This window comes from Stegostoma tigrinum, chromosome 9 (genome assembly GCF_030684315.1).
Source record: "Stegostoma tigrinum isolate sSteTig4 chromosome 9, sSteTig4.hap1, whole genome shotgun sequence".
NCBI classification, from domain to species: domain Eukaryota; kingdom Metazoa; phylum Chordata; class Chondrichthyes; order Orectolobiformes; family Stegostomatidae; genus Stegostoma; species Stegostoma tigrinum.
Genome location: NC_081362.1, coordinates 59,971,448 through 59,993,301, shown reverse-complemented (window position 1 = coordinate 59,993,301; position 21,854 = coordinate 59,971,448). Strand labels below are relative to the sequence as shown.

Below are 21,854 nucleotides of genomic sequence, written 5' to 3'. Positions count from 1 at the left end.
CAGAAACCATTACTGAAGGAACAAACTTTTTTTGGCATTTATAGTGTTTGAGCTGGTTACTCGAAAAACCATGTAGGAACATTACGTTGATGTACTTTGGATGTTTCTTTTATTACTAAAATACTAAAGTTTTATTGCAAAAATTGCCCTGAAGAAAATTCACCATGCTCATTATTTGCTTTGTAAGTCTTTAAAATCTGTAAAAAGACAGCATTTCACCTTCTTTTGAAAAATAGGAATTATGGCTCAAAACTTTGTAAGCCAGAATTCATTTTTTTTTGTTTTTGATTGCATATTCCTGGATTATTTTATATTTATTCCCTTCCCCCCAGCATCAGTTCTAAAAAAGCAGTCTCTGTACCCAGAGCTAAATCTCTTCACTATTGACCCTAACCACCTCTTTTCTGCTTGAAAAAACGAGTACAAAGGCAGCACAGCAAAACAGATCCACGGAGGAGAATGGTGTTCTCAGACAATGTTATGGGATAGCAGAAGTGTGTTAGACAAACCATTTTGGGATGATCCATGCCGATGCTGTCAGCTGTTGAAGCTTTCTTGCCTGCAATGATATTCTGCATCAGAAGGCTTTTTTTATTCAGAGGTCAGATTTAAAATTGTAAGAGATTAATCTCATAAGGGCAGTGCTGTTTCTAATCGGACTGATGGGAAAAATGCAGTAGTAAGGTGAGAGTCAATGCCGGGTGAATTATTGTGGCGTGATGGACTGCCTTGGAGCTTGAGTAATCAAAGAGATAGCACTCACATCCAAAATTACTGTGGCGTTTTTATTCATCAACAGTCTGTCCAGCTTTGTGTATGGCTGCTGCTCAGCTCCCATATAGAATAAAGCACTCAGAATTATTTTCTAAAATTAAATCTCAATAGGGGTTCAGCTTGGGTTCGCCTTTTCACTCTCTGAAATTAAAGTACATTTATTTTCAACAGTGGTCCAGCCTTTAATTTAGAAAGAATCCACAAAAGTACAGCAGAACCATTTCACAATCATTTCTCCAAGGAACACATGCTGTGAAAATGAACTTTTTTGAAGTAACATTCCGATATTAAGTGTAGTTTTAATCAATGATAAAAGCAATTTTTTTGTTCTAAAAAAATCAGTGTACTGTTAATAAATTCTATAATCTTTCAGAACTTTGACTCGGATAAAGAGAGTGGCTCAATATAATTTTTGCAATAGCAAGCGTATGTATATTTAGTTGGCACAGTATTCAAAGGTCAACCTAACATATAATTTACGCATTTTGCTCCAAATGTCAGTTTGTGTTAACCCTTTGCATGCCATGATAGTATTTGTGAAGTGGAACAACTTATACAAAATTATTTTAAATTTTGTCAAACATCTTTATCCAAAAGATTAATCTGTTCGTTTTCTCTTTTGATTCCTGAATGTCTTGCTGTATTTTTTCTTCAATATTTACTTAAGATCATCATTTTTGTTTTGGCCCAGAAAATACTTAAATTCCCAGATAAAGATTAAAATATTAAACATTACTGTTTATGGAAAATCCTTTCTTTGTAAAAAAAAGTGACAGAAATGATTTGATGAAATTTATAAAGATCTTTCAGCATTTAGGAGATTCCCTAAAGGTGGTCAAAGACATGACAGCAGTACTGCAGCAGTCAAAGACCAGTTCATTTCTCGTTGATTTCTTTAACAATTTGGGATAAAATACTCAATTAAACCTTTAGTGCATAAGCATGTCACTCAAGTAGAAGAGCTAAAGATGTCTCTTGCTGCAACCGTAAAGCTGCATCAGCTATCATTTTTAAAAATTATTTAAGATGCTACAATCGAGATCATTAACACCTTTACAAGGATAGAAAAGACATAAAGTGGTGTAAATTAGTTATGTGCTGACATTCTCATCAAAATTCAACTAAGTCTGGATCAATTGCAATAATATTAATCAAATCATTAACAATGTGTATTTTAATGCTCCTAACAGTAAAAGTATTAATACTTGAATAGACTACAATTTAGATACCATTAAAAGATTGCCATGCACTCAATATTTTCAATTTTGTTTGGTCAGTATCATTTAAAAATATGCAGTATTTTGAAGATAATAGATAATTAGAAAAATATAATAATTCTGCAACAGTTTCTACAAATCCAAAAATGGCTGCACTTAAACCAATTGTTACACTAATTGTATAATGGTGAGAGTTTCAATAGCTTTAAAGGTACTAATGAAAATTGAAGAGAAAAAAAAACTTAATTTAGCAACCATACTCAAAATTAACACATTCAAAACAAAACATTACCATGTGAATCACAAGTACATCGCTCATATATTTTTAATGCATTAGTACATTTTCTGTAAGATGATGTTAATACTGGGGAGTTTACAATTTTTTTCATTTCTCAAATAGCGTTCACTTATCAAAAATGAATGAAACAATTGTTGTTCCTATCACATTATAGCAGGAAGTGTAACAGAATCCCCGTCATCCTTAGCACACTTGTCCAGCTTTGGAATAGGATTTTTGAAACTTCTCAAAAAGGTGAATGGATTTAAAAACAGTTCTGAATGGCTAGAAAGAGAAAATAAAATAATTCAATCCAAAGTAACATCTCTGTCTGTTTTAAAGATGGTGATAAACTGCAATGTCATAGACATTTCATTTATAGTTGTTCAGAATCTGCTTGACTAATTCAGTAATAGGATGAAATGGAAAATATTGACTGAGATAAACACACATCTGAAATATTAATATAACATTTCTGACAATATCTTCCACAAAACAAGCCACTGAATTTGCTTTTCATTGATATATATTTGAAAATGTTTATTTTTCTGCTGAATAATACCTTCACATTAAATTTTGTTTTTTTTAATTTTCACTTCAGTACATGTACATTCTTTTTTCAAAAATTACATCGTTTGGTTGTAATATGAGTCTCACGAGGTAAAGTCCTGAAGGAGCTGGAGAGAATTAAACAAACAGAATAGAAAATGTTTTTTGATGTTATTTCATGCTGCATTTTCTGCACACTGACACAAATGGCTTAAATTGCATCTTGATGGCACAGTAGATTTAAAATCATATGCCCGTCAATGGTTTACGTCATTGGCTAAGATCTGGACTTACCGTAAAGGCAAAGGTTAAGTCAGCTATGTAGGGAAAAATAACATCTTTCGGGAATATGTTTCACAGAGACTGAAAACTTGTCTTACAATGTCAAAGGCCTCCAAATGTTTTACATTTTCTAACATCAAATTGCTTTTATTCTACCAAATGGGTCAGGATAATTGGCCTGAAGAATATCTAGAATTCTATTCAACTAATCATTCTGACCTCTAGGCCAAACAGAAAATAATACATAAAATTGGGACTCCATACAGAGGCCCCAGTCACAACAGGAGCTGATTGAGTTATTCCTGATGTATCTGTGAATATGGGGATATCAGAATTTGGTGAAAGGAGTGGATTAAATCCTTTGGTGTATCAGGAAATGGGGAAAAAAGAAATTAATTTTAGGGAAGATCACTGCAGAATGTTAGCTTCTTTTTCATTGATTTCACATCTATCTTCCTGCCATGTCACAAATCTTCCCCCCTTTTTTTAAGTTCTGAAGTAGGTCATTTGTATTATGCACTGCAACTATCTTCCCCGGTAACTGGTTTAATTTTTACATTTTTTTTGTGAAGTAGCGAATTGCAGTACCCCACTGATTTGCAATTTGCTTATTTCTAAATTGCACAATTTGTAAAGGATTTCCTCAACCCAGCACAATTTTGGGAAATACTATTAATGTTTATTGAAACTAGAACTTTTCCAGGGTCAATGACAGGTCTCTTGGGCTGCGGGAAATTCTATCCTGTTGTTTTCATGTCAGTAAAGCCAACTGAGGAAAAACTGTCAATAGTCATAGTCAACAGGAAAATATGGAACCATCTGAAAGAAACCAGAAGTACCAGAAGCCATTCTGACATAACATAATATTTTTAGATAATTAAAAGCAAAATACTGATTGCTATAAATCTGAAACAAACATAGAATGCTGGAGAAACTCAGCCAGTCTGGTAGTATCTGTGGGGAGAGAAACAAAGTTACAGTTTTAAGTCCAATATGTCCGTTCTTCAGAACAGTTCAACAATTCAGTTGCTACATGGCACTGCTCAGTATTAAGCCTTTAGGACCTATGCAAACAGCATGCAAACCCAAACACCTTAACTAGAGTCTTGACATGAAAGGCTCATTTTCTTGTTGGTTCTGTACAAATCAACTTGTATGTCAAACTTGAAGGCCTGAATTCTCGTGGCATCATGGGAACTTCAAAAATGGCTAGCAGGACCCAGATTCAGATCCTGCTCCTATTTCCAACAGATCTCTTTTTCACCACACAAGGGGGAATCAATAGGGTCCATGAAATCAACATTGAATTCAACTAACCCTATTTGCAATGCAAGGAGCTCCTGAAACTGTCCCTGTGGTGCGAGAGTTACAATTTTTGAAGGTAGATGTAAATGCTGTTTACTATGAAGAAAATCTTTTGAATTATCAACCTGTGAAGTTATTTAAAACCTTAGCCTTTAAACATTTTCACAAAACTTGGTTGCCTGTGCCTATGAAAATTAAAAAGAAATCCGACAACAATGGTTTGTTGATAGCATCCTAAGGCATCCGATATGACAGCACTACCGCTTGTCTGGTTTCAGTCAATTGTCTTGTTAGCTTAACGGGTATCCAAAATAAATATTGACTGATTCCTCAAAGAGTTTATTAAAGGACTAGTTGTTGTTGATACAGGGTTATGGATACAAGTCAGTTTGTTTCTATAAAATATGAGGTAATTAAACGGATCTAAAAGTTTTGAATTAGGTCCCATGAATGCTTTTTCAATGCGATAAAAGCTGTAACAAATATTTAGCAAGATATTTTGTTTCATTTCAGAATTGCTGTTGAGATCTGTGCTTGGTGATAATGTCATAAAGGGTATAAGACTAAAGGCTGATAGGTAGATTGGCTTGACTTGTCAAAAGTTGGTATTAGGGCAATAAGGTTGAGAGGCATAAGTTGACTTGGAGGGTAGGAGCACCGTAGGTGGTTGAGAGGTATAGATTTTTGTTGTTATGAGGTGCTATTGAAGATAGGTGAGGAGCGTAAGGTGGTATGAGTTGGCATGAATGGGCAATGGAGAGTGCCTGGGAGGTGAAGGTGCTCTAGAAAAGGATTAGAGAATATAAAAACTGTGCAAAAACCATAAATAAATCCCCAGAGAATCAAGGCCAGCTTTTTGAACAGACTGTCTAAATGCTTAACAGCCTCAGTGTGGCAAGCCTTTGATGTGTGCTTGAGGATAGCAATTTTAATTCAATCATACACGCACCCCACTCCTACTTGAAACGAAGATCACACCATTTTGGGAAGTTTCTCCTGAGGTGGTGTAGCAAGCCGGTAAATTTCCCAACTTGTGTTACCTAATTGTGGAGCAAACATCCTAGCCTGAGAAACAATCCTAAATGATCAGCTAACATCATTAATGAAAATTGTCCATAGACTGGTTGAAAACCATTATTAGGGACTGGGTGCAAGTGTTAGTTTTAAATGAAGGTGGACAGTAGGACCACAAGTGGCAATTTTGCCAGGAGCAGTCTCCTAATTGGCTACCAGTGAGGCTTCCAATTAAGGATAGAGAGTGGTTCTGGACACCGATGACTGCTGTTGAGACTGCATGGAAAATGAGGTGGAGTCTCCATTTTGGGATGTCTTCACAGGAGAGGAAGAAAATAACATTTCTGTTAGGGTCAAGCAAGCATAATAATTTGGGGGTGAGGGGATGGTGGGATGAAAAATGCAGCGGCAGCAGCCCCTGTTATTTTATCAGCCTCCCTGCCCTCATTCTGTCCTGCCACCCAGAGGCTGGCAAAATCTTGCATAAAAGGAGCTGAAAGATGTGTTGGTGTAATTGAACTGGAGCCAACACTATGCATGGAAATTAACACCTTGGTTTTCAATGAACTGTGAAAGGGCAGTATGTAGATGAGAAATAAAGGGGCGAAGGATAGATTGCTGGGGGACAACACAGTCAATGGTACCAGGGTAGGAAGAGAAACTATAGCAAATGATTTCCCAACTATGATTTGATAAATAAGAATGGAACCAGGAAAGTAGATTCCTATTCAACTGGAGAACTTTGAGGAAGATGTTTAATAGAATAGGATAGAATCTCTACAGTTGGAAACAGGCCATTTGGTCCAATAAGTCCACACTGACCTTCCAAATAGCATCCCACCCAGACCCATCCCCTTACCCTTTCCCTGTAATCATGCATTTCCCTTGGTTAATGCAGCTAACCTACACATCCTTGAACATTATGGTTAATGTAGCCTGGCTAATTCACCTAACCTACAAATCCCTGAACACTATGGGTAATACAACATGGCCAATCCACCTAACATGCACATCTTGGGACTGTGCGAAGAAACTGTACCAGCCAGCAGAAACCAACATAAACATGGAGGAAACATGAAAACTCCACACAGGCAGTGGCCCAAGGGTAGAATCAAATCCGAGCCTCTGGCGCGGTGAGGTAGCAGTGCTAACCGCTAAGCCACTGTACCAGCTTGTCAAAGACTGTAGATACATTAAGTAGGACAAAGAGAGCACAGTTAACTTTGACACAGTCACATAGGATATCACATATGGTTTGATAGGTGCATTTTTGATATTGTGGCTAGGGTAGGAACCTAACTAGAGGGGTCTAAGCATGGAGTTGTGAAACAAATGAACATCATTTGGGAGGCAGTAACATTTTCAAAGGTTTCAGAGGGGAAAGGCAAGTTGGAGATGTGGGGTAGTTTGCAAGAATGGCAGAATTAAAGGTATTTAAGAAGGGGGGACCAAGGGGATGGTTACCCTTTCTCTCATCTTTTATTGATAACTGTCAAATCATCTGGCACATTTCATACACTCTTCTGATCCAGCAGTTGATGATCAAAGTATAGTGCCCGAAAATTGGTCATTTCATTGAAGCTTATTTAGTAAATGAGCGAAATAGCAGCTGATTGCCCCAAATCTTTGTTTTGTACAATTGTGATATTTATTAACAATACAGGACAAACATTAGGAGATCTGCAGCTTGAACTACACCTTTTAGGGTTACACAATTGATTTGAAATCTTCCAGTAGACCACGTAAGTGACAGAATACATTTGAGCAGAACTAGAACTGAAGGACAAACAAAACGCTTAGTTTGCAGGCAGTCAGCCTACAGAAATGTGTACCATAGAAATAATGCTTGAGTGGGTTATGAATACAATCATTATGTAACTTTCAAGATTCTTTGTATAAACAATGTAATTCTTCAGGAAAGTTAAACTAAAATTATGGAAAACTTTGATTACAAGTTTACAGCAATCTCAACACTACATATTGTGGACTATTGGTCTTCATTTTATATTCATTCACTGGCTAGGCCAGCGTTTATTGGCCATTTCAGACGGCTGTTAAGAGTCATTGCTGTGGGTCTGGAGTCACATGTAGTCCAGACCAGGTAAGGTTAGCATTTTACTTCCCTAAAAGACTTTGGTGAACCAGTTAGGTTTTTCCAACAATTGACAATGGTTTCATGGTCATCATGAGGCTCTTAATTCCTGATCTTAATTGAATTAAAATTCTACCATTTGCTGTGGTTGTACTTGAAGCTAGAACCCCAGAACATTACCTCGGTCTCTTGATTAATAGTCCAGCAATAATACCACTTGGCCTACACCTCCCCAGTGTGCCATAATATTCATGGCGATAAAAACCAAAAGAACTGCAGATGCTGTAAATCAGGAACACAAACAAACTTGCTGGAAAAGCTCAGTAGGTCTGGCAGCATCTGTGGAGGAGAAAACAGAGTTAACGTTTTGGGTCTGGTGACCCTTTCTCAGAACATACTTATGGTGATATTGTGCAACATCCGATAGTATAATTAGGATATTAATACTTTGCTTCTGGGGGAGGTTATACAAGTTATGAGGGAGGTTATACAAATTAGGCCCATTTGGGTGGAATATAGAAGGTTTGGGGCGATCTGATTGAAGTTTTCAAGACAGGGTAGATAAAGATAAATTGTTTTCGCTGGTTGGGCATTTTAGAGCGAAGGGACATAATCTGAGAATTAGGGCCAGAGAAAAAGAGTGACACGGTGGCTCAGTGGTTAGCACTGCAGACTCACAGTTCCAGGGACCCAGGTTTGATTCTAGCCTCAGGCAACCATCTGTGTGGAGTTTGTACATTCTCCCCATGTCTGCCTGGGTTTCCTTTGGGTGCTCCAGTATCTTCCCACAGTCCAAAGATATGCAGGCTAGGTGGATTGGCCATGCTAAATTGTCTGTTGTGTTCAGGGGTGTGTGGGTTATGGGGGTATGGGTCTGGGTGGGATTCTCCAAGGGTGGTGTGGACTTGTTGGGCCAAAGGGCCTGTTCCCACACTGTAGGCAATCTAATCTTCTGATGTACACCATAGCACTGAAATTGCATTTTATTTTTGCTGGTATTCCACTAGACACGAGCAGGATCTTCCCAGTATTTCAAGGCTTATTTCTTACATTTATCATTACATAGTGGATACAGAAATCACAAGGAATTTTGTCAGGTCCTCTGCTGCAACTTCTGTCATTTATATCATTTCCTTTGAGTTCCAGCAGTCTTTTATCAACACTGGGATGCAAAATCATGAAAATCAATGGGGAATTTATTACAACATTTATTACTGTAAAGGCTTTTGACATTTAATAACTTTGACTATTACAATAATCGTTGCAACATCAGTATTGAGTGTAATATACACAGTGGGCTGATTGTAATCTTATGTCCCTGGAAAATAGATAAAGCCCATCATATTTGGCAATAAAAAAGCAACTCCTCTGGTAAAAGATGGAAAAATAAATTTTTTAAACAATAGGTAGTGATGCCATTTGAGATCTACAAAATTCTAGGTAAAATGCAGAAGGCTAATATACAGCCTGTCAAGCATTTTCATTGATTTCACTTCTAGACATTAAAACTTAAGGACAAATAGGAACAGAAATGAGCCATTCAGCCTTTCAACCTTTCAAGTCCGAGTTACCTATTGAGATAATGGCTAATTTTCATCAGTTACATCCTTCCTGCATCTACCCTGTCAAGCTCTTCATGCGTGTTATATATATACTTCAATGAAATCATACACGCAAATGAATCAATGAATGGGGAACGGGTACAGGCGAGTAGATCCTTTGAGCCTGCTCCACCATTTCATAAAAGATCATGGCTGATCTGATTACTTCACATATGCACTGACCCTGATGACAATTCACCTTCTTGCTTAGCATGAATCTACTGACCTCTACCTTAAAAACATACAAAGACTTTGCTTGCATCATCTTTTGAAGGAAGAGGGTTCTAAAGATTTACAGCCATCCCCACCAACTCCTGCCTCACCGTGAAAATAATCTATTCTCTGTTATAAATGGGCAATATCTTATTTTTATAGTGACTCCTAGTTCTTGATTCTCCAGATTCAACCAGTCAAAACCTCTCAGGTTCCTATATGTCTCAATCAAGTCACTTCTTACTCTTGTAAACTCCCATGGATACAAGCCAAGTCAGTCAAACCTTTCCTCATCTGACAACCTACCCAATCCAGGTATTAATCCAGTATATCATCTCTCATTCTTCTAAACTCTAGGGAAAGTGGAACCTGTCTACTTAATCTTACCACAAAAGACAATTCTTTCATCACAGAAAATCCTAGTAAACTTTCATTATACTCTCGAAGGAGAATATTATAATTTTCATGGGAAGCATACCTCAGAGGCAAAAGCTCAATAATGCTGGGGGGTACAGAAATTGCCGATGTGAAATTAATAAGGAAATTCAGAAAGCAGAAGGAGGGCCTGAGAAAATATCAGCAAGTAAAATCAAGGAAAACCTATAATGTTATACAAGGACATAAAAAGCAAAAGGATAACTAAGGAAACAGAGGAGCTAGAGGCTAAAAGATAACTTGAGTGTGGAAGCACTCAAGTTGTGGTTCTTAATAAACATTATGAGGAAGAAAATATTAAGGTACATAGCAATCTCATATTCCAAGCTGCTAAAAAGGAATACTAGAGGGTCTGATCACTGTTTTCCAATCCTCTCTCACTGTACTTAAGTTGCAGGCATACTGAAGGGCTTTTAATGTTGTGGCATTATTTAAAACTATTTGAAGGGGATGAACTAAGTAATTACAGACCAGGCAAGCTAATCTCAATGGTGGGCACATCATTGGAAAAAATTCTGATGTGCAGAGTAAGTCAGCAGTTAGAACATGGATTAATCAAAGGCAGTCAGCATGTATTTGTTAAAGGAAGGTCATGGTCTGACAAACTTGACTCAAATGTTTGAGGAGGTCACAAAGAAAATCAATGAGGATAGCTCTTTCAATTTAGCCTGCATGCACTTTAGAACAATTTTTGACAAGGCCTCATGTGGCAGATGGATCAGAAAATTATAAACTTATGGAATCCAGCTGAAAGTGGGCATTTGGATGCAAAATTAGCTCAGTGGCTGGACACAAAGTGTAATGGCCAACAGATGTTTCTGTCACTAAAATGCTGTTTCCAGTGGTGTTCTGCAGGGCTCAATACTGAATCTCCAGCTGTTCATATTATAGATCAATGATTTAGACTTAAATGTGTCTGGCATTATTAACAAGTTCTCAGATGATATGGAAATGGACCAGGTGGAGAATTGTCAAGAAGAAACTTTCAGACTACAGGAAGCTATCATTGGACTGGTTGGGTGGGTAGAAAAGTAGCATGCAGAATTCAAAACGGAGAAGTGTGAAGGAATACAATTGTGGAAGGCGAACAAGGCATTGAAACACATTATAAGTGGTCAGATATTAAGAAGTGTTAAGGAACAATGGCACCTTGGAGTAAATGTCTTCAGATCCCCGAAGGTAGCAGGACAGGAAAACAAGGTGATTAACAAAACAGAGATAACAAGGGGGAGGCGGACTGAAGATGGATAGAGGAGAAGATAGGTGGAGAGGAGAGTTTAGGTGGGGAGGTAGCGAGGGGATAGGTCAGTCCGGGGAGGACAGACTGGTCAAGGGGGCAGGATGAGGTTAGTAGGTAGGAAATGGAGGTGCGGCTTGAGGTGCGAGGAGAGGATAGGTGAGAGGAAGAAGAGGTTAGGGAGGTGGGGACGAGCTGGGCTGGTTTTGGGATGCAGTAGCGGGAGGGGAGATTTTGAAGCTTGTGAAATCCACATTGATACCATTGGGCTGCAGGGTCCCCAAGCGGAATATGAGTTGCTGTTCCTGTAACCTTCGGGTGGCATCATTGTGGCACTGCAGGTGGCCCAGGATGGATATGTCATCTAAAGAATGCAAGGGGGAGTTAAAATGGTTCATGACTGGGAGGTGCAGTTGTTTATTGCAAACCCAGAATAGGTGTTCTGCAAAGCAGTCCCCAAGCCTCCGCTTGGTTTCCCTGATGTAGTGGAAGCCACAACAGGTACAGCAGATGCAGTGTATCACATTGGCAGACATGATGTTTTCTATTATTAGCTGGTGCAATAAGTACAAGAGCAGGAGTACCAAATAAAACACCAGGTGGGTTACAGATAAAACGCTGCATACAGGTTTAATCATCAAATAACAGGGAGAATGGATTACTCTGGAGACTGCAGAGGAAATTTATGAGAATGTTGCCAATTGCAGAGAATTTTAACTTGGAAGAACAATTGGCTAAATTGGATTATTTTCTTAGTTATAGAGGAGACGGATGGAATATTTAATTAAGCTGCACAGGGTTATGAGAGGCTAGATAGACTGGGTAACAATGGGTCTAATTCTGTAGCAGAGGGGTCAATAACCAAAGGAACACATAAATAAAGTAACTTACATGAGGATTACTGTAAATTGAAGATAATTATTTTTCACCCAGATGATGATTAGGGTCTGAAACTCACAGTCTGAAAAAAACTGGTAGATTCACAAACCCTCATCTCATTTAGAAAATTACAGAATCACAGAATTGTTAGACTTGTACCCCTTATTTGATATTGCCTTTTAATGATCTTCGTTCAAAGTGCACCACCTCACACTTCTCTCCTTGAACCTCATTCATGCAGTCCTCTAATGTGTCAATATCCTTTTGGAGTTACACACTGTCCTCTTCGCAGTTTACAATTCTTCCAAGTTTCACATCATCTGCAAGCTTTGAAATTGTCCCCTGCACACCAAGTTCCAGGTCATCAGTACATATCAGGAAAAGCAAGCAGACCCTTGGGGAGTTCCATCTTGAAAACAGTTCTCCATCTTGAAAAATATCAATTGACTATTACTCTTTGTTTAATATCACTCAGCAAATTTTGCATCCACACTGCTACTGTCCCTTTTATATAGTGACCTATAATTTTCCTCACAAGTCTGTTGTGGGGGGCGCTGTATCAAATGCCTCCTGGAAATCCATGTATACCGTCTCAGTATTATCTTACTTGAATTTTCTGTTTCCTCTTCAAAAAACTTCAAGTTAGTTAAACATGATTTCCTCTTTAGAAATCCAATCTGATGTTTCTTAATCAACCCACCTCTTTCAACGTGAATACTAGTTTTATACCTAATAATTGTTTCTATAAGCCGCCTCACCACCAAAGTTAAGCTGACTGTCTGTATTTGTGGTGATTATTCTTACAACCCTTCTTGAACAAGAGCCTAATGTTTGCAATTCTCAGTTTTCTTGCACCTTTCCTGTGTTTGGAGCCCATTTTTAAGAACTAACAATCTATCTTCTTCCTAATTAATTTTGAACCATTCTAGTGTTAGAGTTGCCTCCTTTGTCACCAGGCCCAGGGCAGCATTCTCCTCTTTTGTAAAAACGGATGCAAAGTGTTCATTTAACACCTCAGCCATTTTTTGAACCATTCTAGTGTTAGAGTTGCCTCCTTTGTCACCAGGCCCAGGGCAGCATTCTCCTCTTTTGTAAAAACGGATGCAAAGTGTTCATTTAACACCTCAGCCATGCCCACACCTCCATAAGTAAATCTCCTTTCTGATTTATAATTGGCTCTACTCCTCCGAAAACCATGCTTTAATAATGATATGCCGCGGAAGACTTTGAGATTTCCCTTTACGTTAGCTGCTAGTTGGATATTACCCTCAGATCCAAATCCTTGGATACTTTGGAAGTGCTGCACCTCCAAGAATATGGATGAAAAACTGGCAGTTGGATAGCTATTTTTCTCAGCTAGGAACAACATGATGGACTTAATGGCCTTCCACTGTATCATAATTTTCTCACTTTCATGTGAAGCTAACTCCATGGTTACTCAGTCACAATTACCTTCCACGAGAATGGCAAAGAGATATTTCTGTTGAGTGGCCATGCTAAAAGTAAGGTCTGGGTGATATATACCATTACTTGCTCCACGATATGGTTATTTATAGACATCAAGGGGAAGCCCCAGAAGTGAACAGTATTAGAAAGTAATAACGTCAAGAAATCCTGTGATAGGCTGGTTGCTCACCCCATGCTCCACCTCTATTAAAAATGAATAAGGCTGCTTTCACATCAATTATGCTTACTGGTTCAGATTTTCTGGGTTTATAACCTCTTCCAATTCACTGATTGGCAAATTTGTCTAACGATGATCGGCTAGCATTAGGTCAGTCAGAAAGACGTTTCACAAGCAGACTACTATAAAAAGTGAAATAAAAAGTACAAACACGGGAAATACTCAACAAGTCAGATGGCATCTTTGGTGATGAGAAAAACAAGTTACTGCTTCAAATCTGTGGCATTTCATCAGAACTGAGGAAAGGCATTCAACCTGAAACAATAGGCTGAATCTTCCCATAATTTATCAAATTGAATGTTTTCTGAGGCTTAGCACATTCTCTTGCACCATTGTCCCAATATTGCTGAATAAACTATCAACCATGGTCTTATGCACCTCTTTAGTCTGATTACGTTTTGACAAACCGGACAAGTGAGATTAACAGATGGCAGGTTATGCTGGAAAAAACTGTATTTAACAATAGTTAAGCCACAGCTTGAGTACTGTGTCCAGCTCTGGACTCCATGTTATAGGAGGGATCTGAGAATTTATAGAGGAGATTTCTCAGGATGTTGCCTGGGCTGGAGAATTTTTATTAATAAGAGGGGTTAGGTAGACTGGGCAAAAATATGAGGGGGCAAAGACAGAGTAGCCAGGAAAGAAATTTCCCGTTGTTGGAGGGATCAATGACTGGGCTCATAGATTTAATGTAAGGGTCAAATTGCAGAGATTGGCTCAACCGCGGTCTCATGGTTGCATCATCAGTAGAGGCTAGATAGTGTCAAAGAATGATGACACATTTTTGTAGCATTGGCGCAACAAAGGAACTTGAGGCTAGTGGATTGCTACGTACTGCTATTGGGATCAGCGTCAATGTGGATGACCCCATATCCAAGCCCATGTGTAAGCACTTGAGAAGGACTGTACTGCTGAATTTTTAACTTTATTCCTTTATTTTTTGACCTTTATACTGTATGTCTGGTTTAAATCTGTTTTAAGTTGACATCGGAGAGTGGCAACATTATACAACACTTTTCACTGGTTTTATAACAAATAATGTAACAGTAAATATATAAACCAATCAAATCAAATCAGGAGGTTTAGAAGGAATGTGACAAAAACATTCTTCACCCAAAGGATAGTGAGAAACTCAAATTTATTGCCCTGTAAGAATGATGGAGGTTGAAGCCCTTATTACAATTAAGAAGAATTTTAATGTGCACTTCAAAGCTATGGATCTATGGACCGGGTCCTGGAAAATGGAATTAAAATAGACAGGCACTTGACTTTGACCAAAACAGACACGATGGGCTGACGGGCTCTTTTCTGTGCTGTATACCTCTACAGCTCTATGATCCTTCCACTCACAGCAGATGAATATACTTACCACTGCAGAGACAAATTTTTAAAAAATCATTCACAAGATATAGGCACCGCTGGCTGGGCCAGAATTTATTGCCCATCCCCAATTGCCCAGAACACAGTTAAAAATTTACCATATTGCTGTGCATCTGGAGTCACGTGTAGGCCAGACCAGGTAAAGACAGCAGGTGCGCTTCCTAAAGGACATAGTGAACCAGATAGGTTTTTTTTCAATAAAAACCGAAAGAACTCCGGATATTGTAACTCAGAAACAAAAACAGAAGTTGCTGGAAAAGTTCAGCAGTTCTGGCAGCATCTGTGAATAAAAAAAATCGGAGTTAACATTTTGAGTCCGGTGTTTGGAGCTGTTCTGAGGGAGGGTCACTGGACCCGAAACACGAACTCCGATTTTTTATTCACTGATGGTGCCAGAACTGCTGATCTTTTCTAGCAACTTATGTTTTTGTTCAAGATGGGTTTTTATGCCAATTGACAATGGTTACATGGTCATTACTAAACGTGGCTTTCAAAAAAAAATCAATTTCTTGACAAATTCAAATTTCACCATCTGTGAGTGAGATTGAAACCCCTACCCCCAGAGATTGAAGTTCTGGATTGTTAACTCAGTATCATTACCATGATGTCATTGCCTCCCACATACAGGCACCCATGGTGTCACACCATATTTAAAAGGCTGTTGTTTACCTTGTCAAGCGCTGACAGTCTGGAGCTAACCTGCAAGGTTGCAGACAATTGCCCTGGTTTTGGCTGAGAAGGGTAAATTGATACCTCCTTTTGTGGACAAGGACTTGGACGTCCTGGTGAATGGGGTATGAAGAGTGGAGCTGTCCTCTTCCTACAGGATTGATAGGGGAGGCTATGATACTAGACCCAGGCAGTCTGCTCCGAGGTCACTGATGAGGTCAGGTTGCCGTTGATGGACACGAGGAATACTCAGCAGTACAGGAAGAAAGTCAATGATCTTCTCTGTTAGCTCACACTCACTTGATTTATGTCACTGCACCCATTTCCCACCAAGGTCTACCATCCTCACTGTTGAATGCAACATCTTCCTTTGCTGGCTTTTACCCACTCCAACCTCCCACACCATCAAATCTGCTTAGCCTGTGCACTGCCTACTCACTCATTATCTTTCCCGCACCTGCACCTGCACTAGCAGCCATGCCAGCCATTTTTATATCACTCAATTCCTGCCTTCTCTCTTTACAAGATAAAACAGCCTATAAAAGAGCTGAAGGAGGCAGAGCAGTTGGTGGGGTTCCCCTATGAGGAGATAATCCTGGTCATGGCCAGCAAAAGCTGAGATCACTCCATGTACATGCTGAAACCTCCATGTCCCAGTAACCGAACTAGAAGCATTGGTCAATGTTGTGCTTCCCTCCCATTAGCCACCCTCCATCTCCCCGTATACATTTATTTTTAAGATTCCACAACTTCTGCTTCTCAGCTGTGACCGTCGCTGTTTGTCTCCTGCAGGCACCATCAGGGCATTCAAAGGATGTGCCATCAAGAGGCCAGCCATGCCAAACATGCCATCCTCCACCCCTGAGGTAAAGAGTGCAGTAGCCTCAGAAGAAGCACAGGCAAGGCTGCCTGTTGCACCACCTAAAAGTTGGCACTTTATCTAGATTAGAGTCGGGAGAATCTGCTGATGAGCACATTACTTTCACGTCAACTCTGATGGTATGCAGAAAGAAATCCCCTAGACGTTGGCGCTCAGACGCCTGCCAGAGAACAGGCATCTGCTCAGCTCCAGGCAGTAGGGGACCCAACAGTTTTGACAGTCAGGAACTTCATCTACATCCATAGGCAAACATAGTAGGTTGGTTTGTTGGGGCACCGGCCAACTGGACACAAAGTCTGCACTAATGTGATTAGACTCTGCTGCCTCAGGCATGCAAGCATCTGACTACCTCCACAGACAGGTTAACAGGTGCCATGGAGACCTAGGTCCAGCAGTCTCACAGTTTGTTGGATAGACATGGTCCAGCCATTGGTGCTCAGAACCAATGGTAAAACAATAGGGGGACAAGGAACCTTGAGTTCACTCCAGATGTCCCTCCCTCACAAGGAGACAGCATGGTGTCATAAGACACCCAGCAGTTGCAAGAACTACACAGAGGTCTGCAGACTTCTCCTCTCAGGTCCCTTCAGAGGTAGCTAAGTCTTTCATCTCTATCCTGCCTGCCACCTTGAGGGAGGTCCAACTGAAGAGGGCATTTGCCTCTGAACAATACACCCTGAGCATGTCTGAACTCTCCAGACAGAACCAGACCCGAGTTGCCTGGCCAAATCTCAATTGCCAACTTCTCCACTGTTGGGCAGGCTCCCTCCAACTGAGCTGCAGGTGCTAGGTCTGTGCTCAGATGTAGTGGGTGGCTAAGGAAGAAAATCTTCTGAGGTCATATTGGTGGTATGGGTGATATACTGTGAATATGTTTTTGTCTTTGTAAATTTTTATTCACTTTTCACCGTCAGAAGCTACATGTGTCTCTCTGTACACTGTAGATATAGAGCCCATCCATCTTTTGCACTACATAACATTTAATTGTCCAGAGTGTGAGGTGAGCAGTTCTTATACCATGTGCAGGCAACAGGTGAATTTCAGATTATTTCTACTTTGGCACTCAGGCTCCATCATCCCAGGTACTCCTGCATCACAGATTTAATGGAATTAATTGGTTATCTTGCATGATAAGGTGAGGACTGATTGGATAAAGATTTGGACTGCACACTGTAGGTAATACCTTAGGTTCACAAAGCCTGTACAGGAGTGTTTTAGCTTCACCATATAGGTGCTGTGTGGTGATGGCCTTTGAAGTGCATCATATCACTTGAAATTGAAGACGCTTCATTCACAGAACCTCAGACCTATCCTGCCCATTTGCCATAGCCAAACTGAGTTCAGGCTCAGCCCCTCCGTTTTAGTAAATTGCAAAATGTAAACTTACCCTTCATGGTAGCCCTCCCCATCAATCCCATAGGGATTGCTCATATCTGAGTGCTCATCAACCCATGGATCTCCACCTTCATTTACCCAATTTACAAACCACTCCCACACCCTACACCCAGCCATTTCAGGCAAACATGCCAGATATAGTAGTGCACCATCTCACATTGAAGCAAGGGTGTTATTTACTGTCAATGATTTCCCCTCCCTCATATGAACCTATTTCCCTGTTATGCTGTATTGTCTCCCCCCGTCGATTACATATTCAGTTGCATCACCAACCACCCCCCCACCCTGGCAATGCCCTCACCCCACAGTAATTGTGGGAATTAAGTTCCCTCGCCCCTCTTCTTCCCCGATGACACTCCTTGACCCTTAGAAGACGGAGCTTTGGAACTGACTGTGGCCCACTCCTTGACTGATTTAGCCATAGCCCCAAATGCTGAGTGACCAGACCCTTGATCAGACCCTGTACAACTCCCTAACTGCCTTCCCATGACTTCTTGGATTGGTAGCACCGGGCCCACAGGTTTAACTGTGGCTCACTCCCTGGACTTGCCTGAGGACTATACCCATTAGGTTTTGAGATACTGTCATTTGCTTGCAACAATGCAATGTGTTTGCCATGTACCTGTCTGGCACATGGTGCAGGTGTGAGAACTGACATTGTTCCATATAGCACAGGCCTGCCGCCTTGATTATGACTGCTGAAAGGCATGTATCTGCACAAAATTGCAAATAAGTGAACCTTGAAAAATCTGGTTGAGGGGGAAAACTGCTAATATGCAAGACAGGAGGCTGTGAGCACCCATTTGTGTACAAAGTGAGTGAGGGGAAGCGAGTAGCCCTGAGATGCAGTCTGGTCCAATTTGTCAGCTGGGTCAAAGATAATAGAAAAAAAAATCTGATGAAGGGTCTAGGCCCGAAATGTCAGCTTTCCTGTTGTCAGCTGGGTGCCTGTCCTTGTATGCAAAGTGTCCTCCAGCAGTTTTTCAGTGTTGGCTGCACTCCAAAATGGCAATACAGAAAGTTATTGTAAATGGATCAGAGATGAGCCATGAAGATGCAGAGGAACTAGCATATATCCAATGCCGCCATCCATGTGTGTGGGGTGGATGCAATTCCTGCCCATGGAGCATTCCCTGAGGTACCAGATGTCCAAGATGGAGATTCAGAATAGCAAATGGTGAGCTGGAGTCACAAAATCACCACTCTGACTTTCAAGTTGACAATTCTTCGCTGGAGGAAGAACCTCGCACAAGCCCCACAGAAATCTCCAACCAAAAGTTGCCAGACCCTCCAACTTTACCTTGTCTGCACCATCTGTCCTTTGAGAGCTTAATGCCTGTGACAAGAAGACCTTCAGTAAGTTTGGTGCTTTCAGGCACAAATGCCCTTGTAGTGCCCAACCAAACCTCCAAGGCCAATGGTGTCCACTTTGAGCAAACTGTCACTATACCAGCTGTAGAGCCTGGGGCAATACTGAAATGTAGTGGGAGGGAAAGAAATAAAAAGTCCTTTTGAGGGTACATTGGTGACACTATGTATAAAGTCTTCCATTTACATGTATGTTATGGGTTTTTCACTGCATGTGTTTATTTTGTTTCTCTGTGTCACCCAAACCTGCTCATATACTGTCCTGAGCATGAAGCTAGGCTGCTCCTGACTATGGCAGAACATTCCTCCTGCATTACCTGTTTTTACGTCCATTGTATATGTCACTTCCTTATACATCCAGCTTTCCCCTTGATAATTGTCATCACCCCTTTCCCCAGTCTGCTGTTCCTAATCTTGAAGAATAGGTTCCCAATCCTCATTCCTTTGGCTGCAGTCCTCTTTGATCCAACCTGTCCCTCTTTCGGCTTGTTTCTGTGAATGGATCTGGTGGACTGACTACGACCCATCCTCTTTTGCGACCAAAGTAGACAACCTAGTTTGGCAGTTGTCAGATTACTGACCGGTGCTTGTACGTGTCCCCTGTGTTATTCCTGACCCTCAGACTGGTCACCATGGAGTCAGGGAGCTGACTGTGACCCACTCCCTGGACTGCAGAGGCGTGGAACCCCTGACTGAGAATACCTTGACTGGATGTCTTGATCACGGACTGGTATTGGGCACTGTTTGTGACTTACTGAGCCAGAATACTCTGACTGGTTGCCACTATGGACTTCCCTGAGAACTACTCCTCTAAGAGTTTGATGTGTGGCTGTCTGCTTGCTGTACTTGTCATGTGATTGTCTTATTAGCTGCAGGCATGTGGTTACATGTGAGATTGGCGTTATCCACTGCCCTACAATAAGATGTACACCCCTTTGACCGAAGACTGCTGACTAACAAGGCAAGCTACTTCATTGTGTAACTGCAATAATAGGCACAGGAAGGCAAGGGAGGGGTGGTGTGAGCATATGGTTAGCCGCTAAGTCAATGTAGCTAAGAAATTGAGCAAACAGCCTTGAAATGCAGCCTTTCCGAGTTCATGAGCTGGATGCCTGCTCCTGTGCATCAACTGTCTGTGCAGCAACCTTTCAACACCAGGTGCTGGTGCCTCCTGCAATGCAAGTCTGCACTTCCTTAGCATTCTGCAAGTGTACTGGGGGGATGCCATGAGGATCCTCAAGGTTAGCAAATATCAGATGCCAATGTCTGTGTTCAAGAGGTTCTGTGGCTGGTGCCCGTGGATCATGCCTGAGGTGCTGTTGCATTCTGAGCAAGATGGCAGCCATTTGCAGTCAGTGGCAATCTGACATTACCGTGTAACCAATCTGACTTACTTGTTGAGAATTTTGACTGGCTGGTAGTAGGGTAGGGAGCTGCAGATTAATGAGATGAGGTGTGTAGTTAATAACATTAACATGTAATAATCTTCTTTAGGAGGTAATGCTAACCCACAGTTAAGTGCTTGCCTTTGAACAATACTAACTTGATGGGCTAAAGGGTTTTCTTCTGTGCTGTAGACCTATGGTCTTTACTGAGAGTTCACCTTGCTGCCTGGAATTTGGTTAAAAGATGCGGAAAATTGGTCCTGATGTTCAGTTATGTCTCTGTGGACTTTCCCACATGATTCTGCCACATTTTTCACCATGGCCCACATCACTCAGGTCCTATAAGATTGCACCCTTTGATTTATTTTCCATAGATGGTGCTTGACCTGCTGAGCATTTCCAAAAAGTAAATTGATAGTTTTTATCTGTAACTCTCACTTGACCTTATATTCAATACTTTATTGACTGTAATTATACGAAGGAATTCTCTTAGATGTGACACATAAATATCAACATATAAACTGACATATTCAGACATTCCAGTGTTGCATTGCGGAAAATGAAGCAACAATTATGACTACATCAGAAATAAACCTTCAAAACAATGGCCTAGATTTTCTCTTGGAGTTATGCCAGGGAGCCAACATAACACGAAGTAATGGAATATCTCTTCGGAGCTACTCTGTCTTCTTACTATTGGTCCTGTCGTTTCGTGGATTTGTTAGCAAAGCCAAATGAGTGAGTAGACTACTTGTTTGCAAGGTGTTTTAAAAACAAATGGAATCTTATTGTATGAAATACTATCCATTATTTGCACCATGCAACACTGACCAGAAGGGGCACCTCTTCCTCTGGTGTCCATTAAAGCCCTTTACCACTTGAAAGGCCAAAAATGTTTATGCAACTGATTGAAAATTTTGGATTATGTTGACTACTTAAAATAGATTGCAAATATTGTTACCTTTCACCAGTCGCGAAAAGGCTATTATCCAGGCTACCCGAAAGCAGGCAGAAGGGGTAGCCATTCCCTACCTGCAGATGGTTGAACAGAGGCTTGTGAGTTTCCAGGAGCAAGCAGTGTCTGTTAGGAACATCTCACCGATTGCCATTCATTGTTTAATGAGAAGATCACTGAGGTGCTGGAAGGAACACATTGCCTAATGAGGAGAGAGTAGACAGGCCAGGCCTGTATCCTCTGGAGTTCAGAAGGGTCAGAAG

The 21,854-nt window shown here is 40.6% G+C and overlaps 1 protein-coding gene across 1 annotated transcript in view; it reads right to left on the bottom strand.

The window, feature by feature from the left end:
• Positions 1–788: 788 nt before the first annotated feature.
• The window catches only part of spata17 (spermatogenesis associated 17), a 317,410-nt gene continuing 296,344 nt past the window's right edge, over positions 789–21,854 (bottom strand). Inside the window, exon 10 of the mRNA XM_048536385.2 lies at positions 789–2,553. Coding sequence (XP_048392342.1) covers positions 2,473–2,553 — 81 coding nt within the window. The 3' untranslated portion in view covers positions 789–2,472. The remainder of the gene's footprint in view (positions 2,554–21,854) is intronic.